The sequence below is a fragment of the Mycteria americana genome, chromosome 2, assembly GCF_035582795.1.
Source record: "Mycteria americana isolate JAX WOST 10 ecotype Jacksonville Zoo and Gardens chromosome 2, USCA_MyAme_1.0, whole genome shotgun sequence".
Classification (NCBI taxonomy): Eukaryota; Metazoa; Chordata; class Aves; order Ciconiiformes; family Ciconiidae; genus Mycteria; species Mycteria americana.
The window spans coordinates 43758327-43776359 of NC_134366.1; the positions used below are offsets into that span (position 1 = coordinate 43758327).

Genomic DNA, 18033 nt, shown 5'->3' on the forward strand with positions numbered 1-18033 from the left:
AGTTCTTGATATATTAACCCTGCAGTTATCCTCATACATAAATGGGAGATGTGTTGCTTTCGTCAGTTATAATAGGATATAACCGTATAAATCCCCTGTGCATGAATGGAAAAATAGAGGCCCTTAGGCTATAGGTATCAAAGGTCTCCCCTATACTTACAATAGCCTAATAAGGTTATTTTGGAGGCATAGGTAATTACTCATGGACTCCTATAGCTAGTGATTCATTGTTCACTACTGAAACATTTCTAAATGAATTATGTTTTAAACAAGCAAATCCTTGGCCTTCTGTTTTATGGGGTGGGGGAAGAGAACTGGAGTGACACACAATTCCACCATTTTCTGCGTTAGAATACACTGCTTGCTAGTTAAAAGGTCCCTGGTATTTGAACCAATTTAAATGTACTATCGTACTTCTTGCTGTTTTGATTCCATGAATGTGTATTTCTGAATTTCACATTTTGATGAAAATATTATTGTTGTCATTAATTTGATATTTAGAAAAGACTATGGATACAAGAGCTCAGTGCAATGAATAAAACAGTTGGAGTTAACTGTCCCTGGGGATAGAATCAATCACTTTTGTAGAAGAGGGTGACATTTAAAAAAGAAACTCAGAAGAAAATGTCATGCTTAAAAAATTAGATTTAAACGCACTACCTCCTGATTGATTTTTATTGCACTCAGATGGATACACTGATTGATTATCAGCCTTACAAATGTTTAGTACCTTTCTCACTTCTCTATAATCAGAATAATCTAATTTTCAATGTCATTTAAGTTACCGTATTCAAGGTTATAATAGATCATATTTCTAATAAAACATAGCAATTATGTAATGAATAATACAAAGCTGCAAGGCAGAGTTCAGATTCACCTTTGTCAAAAAAAAAAAAAAAAATAAAACCACCAGTGGCTGGAAGAGCCAGCGTACGTGAAGGCAGCCTACAGGACGATGTCCTCTGCATTTGTTGGGTTTTCCTCCGTTGTTGAACTGAGGCTCCTGGAGCATTGGTCGGCGCGCGTTTGCCATAGCTGAACATTATTTCTCAATAGGAAACCAGGGGCAGGCTTGAATTCTGTAATATATGTGTTTGCTCTGTGCCTGGGGAAAAATGATAGCATGCCAGGTGCTTATGAAATTTCTTCCATGATTGTTTCTCTGTGCTCCCTGTTAATTTTGGTACGTGTCTGTAGAGGGATACTATCTCACTTAATTCGAGATGTTTTCTTGTGGCAATTGTACCCGACAGCTGACATGGTTGATTTCTCTGAATCAGCTACAAAATATGCAGTTTTCAATGTGTTTCAGTTTTGTACTTGAAGCCCCTTCCATGACTGCGTACTTGTTATTGGCTTTGTCCAGTAGAAATGAGAGTTCTGTGTTTGAAACGTGCTTTGCCTCCAATCGTTCCCCATGTGTCAAAGCACAGTTTTGGCATGGGAATTTGTTTTAAGATAGTTTCCTGTTCTTTTTAAAGACGGAGCAGTTTTGCCTAAAAGAAAACATTATTTCATCTGGAAATCACGACCCAGGAAAACCAATCTGTTTACAACTACCTGGTGTTCTGCATATTTTAATGCTATGTTTGGCTTGCGATTGCATTGTTGTTAAAACGTGAACGGGAGTCTTACCATTCTGAATTGATGGTGTGTCAGTTTGTCAAGCATGATCGTGTTGCTTTCAAGGTGGTTATTTTCTTCCTTTTCTTATGCTGGAGATGGGAAAACCAACCTCCTTGAGGTCCCTCATCTCTGTGCCTGCTTCCACCAGCTCCTGGGTGATGTGCAGCTGGGTGCTGGCTTTGTCCATGGGGTTGGAGAGCCTGGTTCATCAGTAGCAGCATCGGGGGTGCTAAGTCTCCCTCGGTTCGAGGTTTTCCAAGGTGACTGTTGTGAAAGACATCCTTACGGACTGCCATGCATTACCGTGAGCACAGTTTATTGGAGGATGATAGGGAAACAGGTACGCATGGTATGTACGGGGCGCTTATCCTGATGGATCAAACTTGGCAGTGGCAATAGGTAAGCGTTTTGCATATTTGACTGAAATTGTCCACAGCTGCTAACTTCTGCTGGAATTAGAAATTTTTAGCAGCTGCTGCTGAAATCGGAGAAGTCAGAGTGTAAAGGAGCTGTGCAAGACTTGCGGGTTTCCACCCCAGCAAGCAGCTTGGTGCTCCTGGAAGCCCTGGGTGCAGTGCTGAGCCTCGACCCCACCGCCCGCCTGTGGCACCGTCTGCCCGTGATGTCCAGGAAGCCTCGGGATCGATGGCTTCCCGAGGTGCAGGAGAGCAAGCCTCTGCCCAGAGGGGAGAGTTGGCAGGTCTGCGGCGGTCCTGCCTCAGCTCACCTCTGATTTCTCTTCTCATCGGCGTCGGCAAACAAAAGGAGTCTTTTTGAAAGCCTACCTTGCGCCCAGCGCTGTGCAATTACTGGCTTGCTCTGTGTGCTTTATGGTGCTTTTGAGATTTGTTAGCTTAGCGAGTAACTTCCAAAATATTTAATGACAAGAGAAGTGTGGTTTTATAGGAATGCGAACTAACTGGAAACACTAGTAGTTGTCGCTACAGGAACAAAACCAGTTAACTAGTACACAAAGCTCTTCAAAGGTCACAGGGATCTCCGAGAGGCAAAACTGCAATGATAGCATTTCAAGTCATGAATTTATAGCTGATTAATCATTAGAATATATGAAAGGTGCTGTCTAACTATCTTCTGGGCATCTGGGGAAGCAAAGGTTATGCAAGTAATTGGAAATACTGTGTTGGGAGCTGCAGGTTCTTCTCCCCTGGACAGGTTTGTGCCACCTTTGACAGAGGGGAGTATGAACACTCTCTATTCCATAATTTTACCTGATTATCTAGAAACTGCCTAAATCTCTTGGGCTGGATCCCAGACTCTCCTTAGGCCAAGCAGTGACTAAGTTTGGTGGACCGGAGGGGCTTGCGTTTAAGACTGGATGATTCCCAGCATTATGACATGCTTGAAATGATCCCGCTCGAGCAGGAGAATTACTGCGTGGTTGCTAAATGAGAGCACTGGGGTCCTCCGAGAGAAGCTGTTTGTGTCTTTCCTGTACTTCGTTTCATCTACAGTAGGCCCTGTTTTTCTTGAAAAATGCAGCCTTCCCTCCTGCAGCTTTCGTGCCCTGCCCATCGCTTGAAGCAGAAGAGGGAAAATGTGTCTGAGGCTAAGGACAGCAGTAGCAAACCTGGGGCGAGGAGAACAGACTGGATGGTACAAGAGATGATGTTCACCCCTCTCCCATCAGGTTAGGGGGATGAATGTTTGAGGGTAGGGGCTGGCCCTTAAAGCTACGGCACGGAAAGTGCCTTTGCTAGCTTACAAACCCTGCCGCGGCTGCCTGGAGGTTTCTGGGTGTGGAAGTGCAAGTCCTGGCGTGTGTGTCAAGGGGATAGGGAAGCTGTCACGGGAAGATAGATCGGAGCAGACGTGCTGAGGCGTGGGCGTGCGTCGCTCAGCTGTCCGAGCAGCGCCGAGACTCGCGCGGACATGGCTTCCTCACATACCAAGATACACCTCTTTTCATCCTCTTCCCCCACCACCCACACCTTATTTGTTTTTTTTTAGTTTTTTAACTTCCAGTATTTCTCACAGGGCAAGAGAGCTTCCATACTGTCCCCTGTCGGGAGCTCTTAAATAATGCAGCCATTGAGTCAGAATTTAGTGCACAAGTAATGAAATTCATAACCTGAGTTTTCTATGGGAGCATTAACTGTGACACAGATTCATCACCGGCGTATCATCATTAAAAGGCAGCAGAATTGCAACGGGGATTGATGTGATCATATGCATGTAAAGATCAAGATACAAAAAGGTGTGATTTATGTAATATAAGCATAAGCTGTAATCCAAACCCCTTCCTGCCTGCGGTGTGATAGTTCCTGTTCCCTGAGCAGTGATGGCTTTTAAATTTACTGGGTAAATGCGTGTGTTTATATGTTTTTATTTAACTCCTTTAAACATAGTGTTGTCTTAATCTTTTTCTCTCTTTTTTTTTTTTTTTTGCATTGAATTATAGTTGTAGTTGAATCTGCATAATAGTTCAACGTTATTGAAATTCTTTATATTTTTGGAGCCTGGGTGTTATATGTCAGCACTTTATTGTGTTATCTTACAGGGAATGTAGAGACACTGCCGTGTCTGATGCAGCCTTAGCAAAGACAAATGTAGGAAATATAAGAAGTATATATAAAGCAAGAAGATAAATGTTATTCAGGTTTATCATTATTACAAAGGCTATCGGAATTGTAGAAAAAAGGTAACAGTGAACAAAAACTGTTCTTAGTTTTCAGGACCTGTTAATTCTCTCCTTCCTGCCCTTCAGTGGTTTGCACCTGAAAAGAAAGAGGGCAGAGCTGGGCCAGTTTGGTGATGTGTGTTGACCTTGTGAGCTGTGTCTCTGGTGGCCTTTGGAGGGGAAGGGACTTCAGGTACAGCTGCAGAGGGAGCTGTGCCAGGGTAGCACGGGAGCGGTGGCACGGTTCCTGCCGGAGTTATCTCCTGGTCTTTGCAGCTCTTGGCAGCTCCTCCGAAGCCTGGCCTAAATAACGTGTTTGTCTTCCATGAGGAGTTCAAAGCTATTGAGATAAGTAGTTGCTAAGGCCGCCTGTTTGGCAAATTTGTCAATCAGCTTGTAGAGCTATAAGTGAATGGGGCTTTATTACAAAGGCTGATTGCTCTTTGTGGTTGTGTAGGAGTTTACATAATTTTCGAAGGAACTCTCTTATCTCCCAAGTACAGATTAGGATTTACTTCTGGAGTACGGTGGCAGTTTGGAGCACTCGAGATGTACGTGTCGGTCCTGGATGTTTTTTTCAATACAAGAGACTGTACTTGCGCTCTGCCCTGGGGTCTAGCAAACAAATCGGGGCATTGGCTTTAGGGGAATATTTGTAAAAGGAAGGGAGAGAACCAGACCCCCGCTAAACCTGACTACACTGGTAGCACTGAACCTTCACAAGAAGGTACCTTTTATGTCTACCTTGGCCTTCTTTGAGTCTCTTACTCCAGACACCAGAATTGATGGTGTTCAAGGTTAGGCTTTAATCTGGTGGGGTGCTCAGCATCCCAGCCCTGATCCAGCAAAGCACATAATTGACTTCAGTGTGGGTCTGTTCACACAGTTCAAGTCAAGTTCATCCTTAAAATATCTGCTGGATTGGCGTCAGAGTTCTCTCAGTTGCAAAGTCAAACCTTTAGTGAGAAAACCAGAGCCGTTCGTCACATGGAGTATGTGCCTGATGGCCTCGTAAAGGAGCAAGAATATTCACTGCATCTACCCCTTGTTTTCTGTTACAAATACTGCACTATTTCTGTAGGTGCCCCTGACTCTGCTGCTTTCCCACCCCACCATTTTCACATGTCACTCTTAATTTTCCCTTAGAAATGATACCCAGAGGAAAATGAATCCAACTGCATGGCATTCATTTCTTGAACAGATTCTGTAGGTGAGACTGAATCAAAAGCTCCTCTTCCTCCTGAAACATTCACCATTTGTCTACTCTTTGCGATCATTTGTGGTTCACAGGCATGTAGGAAGCAACCACAGAAGACGTGGAGATGGGTCTGGGGAACCCATGGGGGAAAAGAGCTAGTACGGCGGTGATTCTGGGCACCTGCCCCTTTTGCTGTGCTTTCCTCCCTACAGCACAGATAGATGTGCTTTCTGGGGCGGGACAGTACAAATGAGAATCGGCAGATCTTTGGCCATCCAAAATTCCCAGCCATCCTCACGTATGCCAAACCCACCAGCCGCACCCTCAGAGTTCAGACCACTGGTTTAAATATCATGAGGTTCTGAACACCGGTGAATGTTAGGATTGGTTTTTATTTGTCCAGCAGCGTGTAGTCTTTGGGGTGTTTAATATTGGCACGGAGTCTTTGGGGAGAGGGATTGATTTTGTTTGGCTTTGTTGTAAAGCCTTACGCATCTGGTTACGCTTAAGATGTTAGCTTTAGCAAACAACAAGCCTCTTGATAAAATTCACAAGTACTGGCAATACTGTGGACATAGAATTATCTTCTGGGCACATTTTGTAAAATTAAGCTATTTTCATTAAAAGAACAAAGCATAGCATGGTGATGGAGCAGCTGTCATACTTTATTACAAAACACAAATATGTGGGAAATCAATTACAGCACGAGTGCCGCACAATGCATATTTCCAGTAATCCCCCATGGCTGGGGAAGGTAGAAGGCTGATCTGAGCACAGGAGCAGATGGCAAGCAACTTTAGATAGCTTCACTGCCATTTTTACTCTTTCAAGTGTTTGTGCTTCTCCTTTGATCTTCGGATCTTGAGTTTGATGTGTTTCATCTTCTTTCGTTTACTGCTTTCAAATTTAACTTCCCCTTTAAATAACTTTTGCTTGGTGGAGTTTGTATTAGTATGGGTTTTGTTATCTTCCATACTGTGAAATTTAGGAGAGACAGTTGCTATCTTTCTTTAGTGTTGTTCACATCCAATAAAATACCGACTGCATCACTGCAGAGGACTTCGCCATTCACCATGCACAGCTGTAATGATACAACGAAAAAATCCCACCTCACAAAGTTACTGAGACCCTTACAATGCATGTGAAGTTGCAGTAGACTTTCTTGGAAGGTAGATACTATGGGAGTGTGATGGCACATCCACAACGAGCACCTATGGAAGTTTGGTTTCATCATTATCCCATTAAACTTAATGCTTACAGTTGAGTAATTAAGCTTGCGTAAGTTTTCTCTGTGCATGTAACATTTTTATGTCCACTTAAAATAATTTATGTTTAAAATAAAAGCATTTTGCAGTGTTTTGAAGTAGAGTGGCAAGAGCAACATGGGGTGATCTGAATAACCACGTGATCTGTGTCTCTGCTTTTTCTATAGCTGTCAGAAATGATAGGAACAAAAAGAAGAAGGAACCTTCAAAGCAGGAGTCCACAGAAAATTATGAAATGACAGCGGAGTTGGATGATCTCACTGAGAAGATCCGAAAAGCTCACCAGGAAACCTTCCCCTCACTCTGCCAGCTGGGAAAATACACTACGGTAAGTATGGTTTGTGACACATACGTTCTGGATATACCTGGATGATGCGAGTTTTGCATTGGAGGCTTCAGGCGTTTTAAATAGATGCAGAAGTAGATGCACTCCTTGCACCTCCGTAGTCATGAGAAAACGCAGGTATGCATGCAAATACATGCTGAAGAAGAGAAATTGCACTTAACTGTAGGCATTACTTAGCAATATTGTGAGAGACTGTCTGAAGGATTAATCCAGCCAAGAGACAAGCTTGGAGTCCATGAGTCAATTACATGCCATCATTCATTAGAAATGCATTGGCTCCCAAAGACGTGATCTCTGCTTGTGCGTCAGTGGATTACAACTTTGCAGGTGTAGAGAGTTCTTAAATGCTGCTGGATTACTGGTGACAGTCCCAAAGCTACCAAGGTCAAGGAAAATACGAAATGTCTAAATAAACCAGTTTCTGAAATGCTCATTTGCAGTTTATTCCTCTTCCAGTCTACCAAAATACCACAAAGCAGCAAACACTTTTGCTGCTTTTAGAAATGAAAAATCAGCTGCCCGTCAAGAAGTTCAGTACTGTGGGAATTTCTTCAGAGGATGAGTCAGGGAAATAAATCTTTTCTATACATATATATGTTGCTAAATACAGGGGAGGTCAGTGATATGTATTGATTTCAGAGAGAAAATTCAATGTCAAGTTTGCAAATGCAGTAATAAAACAGGTGGTTAAAAATAAATGTTAGGTAATGTTTAGAGTCCTGTTGGTAGAGGAATGACTTTGCTGGTCCGGTCTTGCTGTCGGTTGTAGCAGGACTGGCTGTTAGAGAGGGATGTGCAGAAGGTCCTGAAAGAGTCAAGTGTGCGCTCTTGCTGCCGAAGCTGGGAGTTCAGGAGTGGCGTGGCTGGGGCAAGGAGACACCTGCCTCCATGGTCCTCCAGCTGGAGAGCTGGGACCAAGCCCTAGAGACCAGGTGAAATACCCGTCTCACTGGATTGCTCTCCATTTTGTGTAAATGCTCTGGTACTGAAACCAATGTTAAATTTCTCAGAGAGTAATCTAGGCAAATCCCTGTGTGGCATCAATATTCACTGTTCTGTGGCATACTCATCTATTTACGAAGTGCAAGGTTCAAAACTCTCAGGTCTAGGTGTAAGACTTTGTATTTAAGTGCAAGAGAAGCAAGCATACATGGTGTGGCGTTAGAAAAAAGCATGTGTTTCATGCTGCTGAAAGTATTTTCGCAAACATTTTTCACATTTAATTTTGAGACCCGCATAAAATGGTTAGTACTGGGGAAGATGCCTGTCCTCTGCACGCTTCTCTGGTGCTATCCCTGCTCGGGTGAGATGTAGTCAAAACAGTCAGCGTAGGCGTGCTGGTAAATATTGCCGTAGCAGGCAAGCGCAGGCAGACCAGACCCCAGGGACTAGCACAGCGTGCGAGGCTGGGAGCTCGAAACCAGCCAGCTGGTGACATAACCGAAGGCAAAGCTGGAGGTGGTGGGATCCACAGTGTGTCTTATCAAGGAAATTCCTGGGTTAATGCCCTCCACTCCTCCCTGCAGCACGTGCGGTTGCGTCCTCATCTTGGAATGAATAAAACCTTCGAAACGGGCTCTCACACTTCTGCAAACGTGAGAGCACTTCTGAATGAGTGTGAAAAAATCTTCCCAGTTCAAAACAATGAGTTTATGCCTTGCAGAAGAAGTGATCGCATGTCTGCAGCTGGGACGCATAGCCAGGCTGCTGGTATGCATGCCAGAGTTTATTGCTCACAGGCTCCCTTGCAAATGGCCTAGCTATCCCAGAATAACAATATATCGGTATACCTCCCAACGTGAACATGTTGGTACGTACTTTTGTGGTACCTCTGAGTTTGAAGAGTGCACTGCAGCTGGTGGGATGGTACTTTGTATTGGTAATTGCCAAAGATCCTGGAGGGTTGAAAGATACACCTGGGCACCTATGTGCTTGCATTATGTATTGGATGCTTAAGTATCATTAATGTTTTAGCTCTTGAAATGATACAAGTGGGTGAAATTGGAGAGGGTCTTGTTGCATATCACACCCGCCACTGATGCCTTCGTCCTTGGGTTCCTGCTGACCTCCACGGTGAGTTTATGTCCCTGTTGGCATTTCAGAGCCCTTACTGAGAGCACCTGGATCTAAGTAATGAACGGATGAATCTGGTCTATCTATGAGTCCCGAGTAACCATGACCTGACCACACTCTCTGAGGCTCAATATTGGTCATTCATATCTCAGGCCAGACTGGGGAGCTTGGGGAAAGAGATTTCTTGGTTTTATCATTGGTCTGTTGGAAGTCCACAGCATACTGAAAGAGTTATTTCTGGCTTACCTTGAATCTTTGAGAGCGATACAGCTTCCTTCAACAGCTGTGTCAAAACTAATAGCAGCGATGCTCAATACTGTCTTCTTGCTGCATTCCCATGGTCTCTGTGTGAAATGCGGAGTATTTAAATCTCTCGTCTAGCTAAGGTCTTGTGACCACTCCAGCTTTTTAGGTAGGAGTTCAGTATAAGAGCTCCTTTTTGTGAATGCTGTCTCTGCCTGGCTTTGGAAGGGACAGAGTACAGCACTCTCCCCGTTGCTTGCACCCAGTGAAAACCTCGGGGATTAAGAACATTCCTCGGTACCGCTGGGGCTGGAGTACGGGTCGTCTTCATCTCCAGCTGCCCATCAGCCCAGGAGCGAGGGAGAAGCCTTTCTGCAGCAGCAGAGGATCCAGGAGGCGGAAGGTGTGTGTGCTGGTCAGAGAAGCACAGCTTCGATGCTTGGACAACACCACCAGCTGCTGATCAAACAGCAGGGCTCAGGCAATAATCTTTCCTTCTGAGGCACTTGAAATAGAGACCAGAAGTCAAAAAAAAGGAGCACACAGCCCTTTTTCTAAATGCTCAGTCCAAGGGGAGGTAGAAGCCTGCGCCACTCTACTTTTCTTGATAGTAACAAGCTAGTACGGTCAGCAGATTGCCACCAGCCCTGCTTTTATGCCCGGTCCTACAGGCTAGCAGTCATGAAGCATGGCGTGCTCACACTGCAGAGCATACAGATTGCTTTTGTAACCTTAGAGTTTTTTATTTAATTCTTTAAGCAAGAGGTGAGAAGTGAGTGTATTGAATCAATGTGGATTCACTTGAATTTCATGAGCTCTGTACTGATAGAAACGGTGGATGGAAGAAACTGTTCTGCAAGCGTGGCCTCTGTGCGCCTTCAGTTACGTGATCGTTCAGACTGATTTAAAACATGATTTTGTTTGTTGCTAAAAGGAGCAAAGAATTTTAAGTATAAGAGAGTGGAGTAAGAAAGACCTTGCAGAGATACAGTCATAAAAAAATCTATTCGGTCATTTGGCTTGCGTATCTGGCTCCTCTCGCTCTTGAGCACTGCAGCCTGCATTTCCCAGAGGGAAAGGTTACAGGGTGGTTTTTTTCCCCCCATTGTGTATTTTTACCTGTTCAAAAATGGTTTTGGAGAAGCATTTTCAATTATCTTTTTTTATATCCATCTGCTCTTTAAAAAGAAAAAGTGTCCCTATCTGTAATAATTACCGTACTTTGCATAGTTAATAAAAGTCTACTTAAAATAATGGGAGAATAGCACTCGTATTAAATTCCCTGGGTCATTTGACTTAACAGTTGCATTTGGTGGGCAGTGGCAAGTATAGTTCTGCCGATGATGAGAATCAGCAAGCTGTTTAAACGTAATGGATTTCAAAAGTCCATCATAAATAGATCTGTTTTATTACTGTCATCCAGGTAAGAGAGAGTGCCTTAGTAATTTCTCTGGAGATGTCATACTTTATAGTATAATTGAGTGTAACTATACTGCTTGTCCCTAGAGACTGGTATTATTTGTAAGTCTACAGCTGTGTTACATCCAGCCTCGTGATAAAGGGAGGATAAAACAGAAAATAATTTTGATGCTGCAGGTTCTCCCGGGTTGCTCTTGGCTGGCTGGAAGCGGAGAGGTTTTGCACCTCAGCAGCATTTTGTCCTTTGTAAGTGCTGGGCTTAGAAGTTACACGGCTATTGTCTGTGCCATTGCAGAAGAATATATATATATATATATATATATATATATATACACACACGCGCGCGCACACACACATACATATATATATATATATATATATATATATATATATATATATATATATATCCCTGATGCCGGGACTGAGCAGAGACGTGTGCTCTGGTCCTCGGTGAGCTTGCTGGAGCTGGAGTGCATTGCTGCTTTTACTAAAGAGGCATAGCAAGTGTTCCTGATTAGGGCAGAGTGCCCCTGTGAGCCTTGTTTCCTTTGTAAAGTGGATTTTAAAGACGGTAGGGATTCTGCTACTGTGTATGTTTCTGCGAGTACCTCATCCTGGATCGTTAATGTGGAGATAGAGCAGCCTGCAATGAAAAAACAAAAATGATGGAAAAAATGGGATCAATTTATGTGGCAAAAATGGCTGTTTAATTGGATTTCATAGCAAGGTTGGGCTTTTCCACTGATAAAGATGCCACTAGGGTGTATTACAGTATTGTTCCACCATATGTGCGCTGGTGCAAAGGCCTGAAAAACATGCAAGGCTGCTCCTGGAAAAGGCGCCCAAAAAACTGCTTCGGTAAAATATTCAGGAAAAGTCAGAGCGTCTGCATCTTTTTCACAGCATGGTTAGAGGAGATCCCCAGGCAAATTTAATCAGAGTTTCTGTTTCTAACGTGCATTTCATTAACCCCGTATTTTGCTGTTCAACCTATACATTGATACTGAGTCAGTTTTTCGTTTTGCGTATCCAGAAATGCTGCTAAAAATCTAGCTATTTTCCACGACACTTGCGACTACATTCATTACCAAATAAAATGTTAAAAGTCTTTCCATTTGTAGCATCTCAAAAATAATGTGTAAACCCCGTTAGCTCCAACGCTGAGGAATCTGGCACCCAGCGTAATAAAACACCCGGTTATTTTGTATTTTATTAACTGCCCCTTCTCTTCAGTTTGCATAATAGTGAGTTAGATTTACATTTGTTAAGACGGCCGTGCATTACTCTTAATAGAAGACACGTCAAACTTCCCGTTGCCGGTACTGCAGCATGATAAAGTAACCTCATATGATACTGATGAAGATTTCGTTCACACTTGCTGGTTTCATGCAACGTCTTTTTTTCCAGATGGATACCCTATTGTAAAATGATTTCCTGCTTTAGGCTCTGCTTTGTGTAGCTCTCCGCTATGCCATCTTTCTATGAACTGGATAAACTGCCTATTAAATTTAATTACAGCCTGAATGACTGCACATCTTGATCTTATTTTTTCTCCAATGTACTGTATTTCACCAAGGTCCTTGAGGATGAAATAAAATAAATCTGAAGGATGCATACTCCAGTAGCCGAAAGAAATGTTTCAAAGGGCATTACAATGACTGTTAACCCATTAGTTTTGGACCATTTTGAAGGCAATTCTTTAGGTTTAGGATTATAAAGACATTTTCTCCTATCTTTTCTTCTGTCATTTAAAAAAACAGAAGAAAACAGAGGAAGTTCCCAGAATAAAAATTCAAATAGAAATGATGAAGTTAATTTCTTATCCCTTAAAAAAAGAGGAGGAGCAAGGAAGAGCACGAATGCACCTTCAAACTGTTCAGCATGGTTAGCACTTACTTTTTGTAATAAGGGCCTAATATAAATATTACCGACTCAAATCTCCACCCTGTTGCAAGTGAGGGTGAATGTCGGGCTGGCGGCACGCTTAGGACCTGTCAGGACTTTCCCCTTCGTGACTGACGGTGGTCGTGGCATCGGCTAAGGCAGCCCCGGGAGGGAGTGACAGAGCATCACAGCCAAGCTGAGCTCACCCCACATCCCCTCGTCGACCTCTTCAGGCCCTGTGTCCTTCCCGTGAACCAAAGAAAGCTGATGGCTTCAAAGGTTTCCAAGGAGGTGGACGTCCTCACCATCAGCAGTGATGGTGGCAGGGTCACTAGAGATGTTTCCTGCAAGAAAGTGTGATCTGTGTAAATTGAAGGCTTTTTGATGGCTATGTATCTGCCATGACTGTTAGACTTTTAGGTTGAGACTCCTCTCATTTAACTTTAATTTTAAAGTTAATTTAACATTTTAACTTCAACCAGCTAAGACTAAGGCAGGTAATCACATGGACTTCCCTTGCAGCTGGGGAGAAAGCTGCCACCTGAGGGGAATTTCCCTTACCTGCCTTAAGCACCCATCTGGAGCGGGTGGGCCTTTTTTTGGAGATGCCCCTCTCCTTCTTGGTTAGTCAGCAAGCTCAGATGAGACGTGGAAAAGAGAAACTCTCTTGGTTTTGGAAAACCAAACCTGCCTTTGGTTTTCCGTGGTTGCAGCTCAGCACCTTTTGCAAATTCAAAACCAGGGTATTTTTACAGGTAAAATTCCTCTTGCAACGAAGAGGAGATTGCCAAGACGCTGAAGGCAGCTGCAACGCACACTAAATCTGGTGACTCATGAAATAGAGGGGGGGACCGTTGCGCTGGCTGCATCCCAAACAGCATTGGATCAAATGCTGGCAAAATGGGAACATGCTGCATGCTGGGGAAGGAGGAGAGGGGCCTCGGGTATTTCCGAGCTCCGTCGTTACCTCTTCCATGTCACCCCACGGGAATCATGGGTGTGTTGGAAACGACTCCCCCCCGTCTCCCCGTGCCCCCATCTTTTGTTGGACTGGTGTCAAATCGATCACAGTAACTTTTGAGTCAGCTGGTTCTTGGCTGACAGGTTTAACTTTTTCAAGGCTTAAGTGGTTATTCTGAATGTTTGAAAACATGGCTTTAATCACAAACTTAACTCAGGTTTGCTATGCAGCCTAGCCAATTACGGACTTTTGGATTAAGATACATGAATATATGGAAACAGTCTCTGAAAGATGCAGCTGGAATGTCCTTGTAACACTTCAAACAGTAGGGTATACGTTGGATGCACCCTCAAATGAGCATATAGCATTCATCAGCACACATGGTGTTTTTCCTAACGTCGTGTAAAGAAATGCTCTTTAATTCATGGGAGACTGTAGCTTGAGAAAGCTGTAAAACTCTTGCAGAGCCACAGAGCAGATAAATTAAGTAGAACTAATTTGCTAAGACCTTAAGTATGTGAAACTGTGTTCCAAATATTGTGCTGCTTTTTCCAGATGAGGACTTGATATTCTTGTTCCACTGTTCATTTATATTTTCTGGGGTACAACTGTAAATTGTTTCTCTCAATGCACTTATTATATAATGGCAAGGAAGAATAATGATAGTGGCATTTGGAAATGTTTAAGTTCATTTGTATTCCTTGTACAGATGGCCTCTGCAATCATAAGTAACGGAGAAATATCCAAGGAATTTTCGGGCGATTAATCCAAGTTTAAAACCAGCATCATCCCAACAGCAAGCTGCAGAAAATGCCTGGAATGTTAATAGAAAGTACTTCTGGAAGGAATACGCAGTTGTTGTTTCTTTCCCTTGAAAACCATTTACTGAAGGGGACGTTGTTGATTTATGGTGCCTTCTGTCTCTTTTTCCAGAACTCCAGCGCAGATCATCGGGTTCGACTGGACCTCGGGCTTTGGGACAAATTCAGTGAACTTGCAACAAAGTGCATTATTAAAATAGTGGAATTTGCAAAGCGATTGCCAGGCTTTACAAGTTTGACCATTGCAGACCAGATAACTCTACTTAAAGCAGCCTGCCTGGATATACTGGTATGTATTTTTAACATCGTTATACTACTAATGTATTTTCGACTGCTCTTTTTACTGTAATCGACAGGGAGAGGGGGTCAAATACTGCCCCGGCCTTATGGTTGCAAAATGGAACTTATCGTTATCGGGTAGGCTGGTACAGTGACGAGCGGACTCTAGCACGTCTACAGACGTGTGTTATAAGGGACGAGCATACTTTTCAAAATACGTAGTAAGTCCTTACAGTTTGTGGATTTCGGTATAGTTGCAAGAAGGGCACATTTTGGTATTGTGGCACTAACTTGAAATACGTGCACCTTTGGAAAAATGTCCTTATTGTTAACACTGAATAGAGATCGGATTCTCTTTCCTTCCTCCTTCCTCCAAAACATAATGCTCTCTATAAAGGATACCTAGAAAGACAGTCCGCTGTATAATGTTTTAGGAACGTGCTGTACCTGTGGTCATGAGTTAATTTGAGGAACAAGCCACAGATCTTCAGAGTGAGGTTTTTGCAGGTTGTAGAGGGGCACCTGGTGCGGCTGGAGCCCGGCAGGCGCAAGCCTCCGGCGGACAGAACACCTGCTTTCACCAGTGCTGCGGGCACCTGTGGAACTGGACGCTGTAATGGACTCCGTACAGATTTTAGCTAAATGTCATTTCATTTTAAATAGGCAAGCGTACAACCTGCAGCAGGGAACTGTGCAGATGGGCTTGGAGTTTTTCTCCAGACCTTGCCACTGTGTCAAGGCAAGCTGTCTTCCCTCCCTTTGTCTCTGGTTGTTTCTGTCATGCTGACCTTCAGAGGAACCCTCTGGGATCTCAGCATTTCTTTATCAAGACCTTAGAGGTCTTCAGGCTTTTAGTTGCAAATATGCTTCTTATTCTTGGTCGTAGCAATAACTTTCAGTAAAACAGTTAGTATTTTCAGTGTGTTTTAAACGTATTTTGAATGTTTTCTTCTGAGCACAAACCTTCAGCTCTTCATTGAGCCAAGCATGGCCAAGAAGCCTGTTGTAGGATGGCTACTGTAGATATATTTTGTGGGATGACACAGGAGTTTAAGCTGAAGTAATTAATCTTGGAATTTCTAAAAGTGCATTGCTTCAAACAGGATCATATTGAGGAAGACGTTAACTGCTGTGACCTTTTCCTCTTGTTTTGTCAAAAGCTGTTTTGAAGAATCGCATCTAGAGGACATTGATGAAGGAGAAATCGGGGTGGGAGAGGGAAGGGATATCATTCTTCAGCCTATAAAGAAAGCGAAGGTTGAGGTTGCCCTGTCATGCTCAAGATTCATCTCTTGTTGTCCCCTTCGTCCAGGCACTCATTCAGACTTGACCATCTCATCCTTACTGTGTGTGGTCCCTCCGCAGGGCAGGGCCATTCGTTACCAATTGCACGCCTACCGTCACCAGCTCTGTCCTGATAAGACACAGTTACGTTCCCCTTACACCGAAAGGCATACAGTAATCGATAAACTGCGGCATTGCCTCAAGTGTATTCTGCCAGAGGTATGGGATGGGAACTGCTTTGTGGTTTGCTGTTGTAACCAGTAACAAAAGGTTGATACAGAAACTACCCAAAAATGGTGGGGAGTTGGGATGCAGCAAGAATCTGCGCATCCAAACTCTTTACCCCTAAAACTTCAGCCCTTAAGCTGCCACCCCCTATTTGTTGCTGCTGTGCCCTGGCTCTGTAGCTGCTGGAAAAAAAAATACCCTAATTCTGTAATTGCTCGGGATCCCGTGAGCTCCTGGCGCTCTTTGTTGGGGTGGGTGGTGGGAGCTTACCCCGGGAGCATGCACAGCCCCTGTGGCACGGGGTCCCCCCAGCAGCTCCGCTCGCTGCCTGCGTCGCCAGCGCTGGCTGGACAACATCAAGTATTTAGGGGTAGCCTTTCTGCTAGCGGTTTTATCTGAAGTGCCTAGATAAAGGCACTTTACAGCCTTTGATTAAAGTGACTAAATAAAAGCCTAGTTGCCAGATGAGAAAAAGAATAAAGAAGCAGGTGGTAAATGGTGACTTTATTTCAACTAATTAATGGATAGAAAGGCTTGATTCTTTAATACAATTCACGCCTTCTACTTTGTGGCTATGTGGCAACCTTCAAGCTCTAGTTATAAACTTTATTGAGATCTGTCATTCCTGATTGCCTGCTCATTCTCTTTTTTATTTTCCATGAAGCCAGAGAAGGTGACACATCCTAGTGAGCAAGGTGTAGCAAGTGCCATAGCTCCCTGCCATAGCAGGGAGGAGCTGAGGCTTTTCCAAAACCAGGAGCAGATAAGACATGGTTGCCACGAAGAGTCCTAACTTTCCTGCATGACTTTTACACAAGCTGTATGTGACTATTTTATGTGCTGCTTAAAAAGAAAAAGGGATAATTACCACGAGCGCGGTAATGCGTAGTGCGCACGCTGTCTGTGAAATGCCCATATCCATTAAACCCACATCACCTGCACATAATCGGAATTGCGGTGCAGCTCTGTATCTTTATTTAAGCTAAATCTCAGTACTTGGAGCAGTGTTTTAATAGTGCATTCCCCCCACCCCCCACCCCAGCAAGCTAGTTCTCCTAATTATGAGGATTGTTTGAAACGTTTTATTTTGTGCATTGAGAGTCGGAGTGAGCGCTGTTCCCCCCCCTGCTGCGTGAGCACCCGCTGCCGGTGCCTGCCCGTGGGCTGCTGTCTGAGCACTGCCCCGCGTGGGCGTGAGCCTCGCCCGTGTCCCCTCCGGGTCCCGCTGCTGTGCAGTCCCCTGGACGTGTCCCCAGAGCCACGGCACGCAGGAGGCTCCCAGCCCGGCCAGGTAGGGTGGCCGGACTCCGCCTGCCAGCAGGACCCCAGTTCACTGCCCACCCAGCAGCACTGTCTCTGCGCTGTGGGGAGTCTTAAACATTTATAGACCCTGCCAAGGGCTGTGCTCAGTTCCTGCGGCCGTGGATGCTTAAACCCCCTGACAGGCTGACGAAGGAAATGATGCTAGGAGCTCAGTAAACTCCACTGGGTATGGGCCAGAGAATTGTTTTATATACAAACAAACAAGATCTCTGGAAGGGAAATAACATCAAGCCTCGCAAGGCAGCTGAAGGCGCCGATCGAGGATGGTGGAATTTATATCTGCTCTGGTGCCAAAAGTTTCAGGGATAAATACTACCAAAATTCAGTCAGTAACCCTCGTAAAAGCGAGTGTTTCTGTCTGCTGGTACGCTGGCTCGGCAGTGGTCGAGCATCCCCAGCCTCGCTGAGCTCTGGCAGAATGAATGTGGAAAGAGCCCGGAGCCCA

General features: G+C 44.1%; 1 protein-coding gene across 10 annotated transcripts in view; it reads left to right on the top strand.

The window, feature by feature from the left end:
• RARB (retinoic acid receptor beta) overlaps positions 1-18033 on the top strand; it is a 333447-nt gene that overhangs the window by 303506 nt on the left and 11908 nt on the right. For all 10 annotated transcript variants that reach the window (XM_075493163.1, XM_075493165.1, XM_075493164.1 and 7 more), the window contains 2 exons: positions 6895-7055; positions 14587-14763. In XM_075493163.1, the coding sequence (XP_075349278.1) occupies positions 6895-7055; positions 14587-14763 (338 nt within the window). The remainder of the gene's footprint in view (positions 1-6894; positions 7056-14586; positions 14764-18033) is intronic.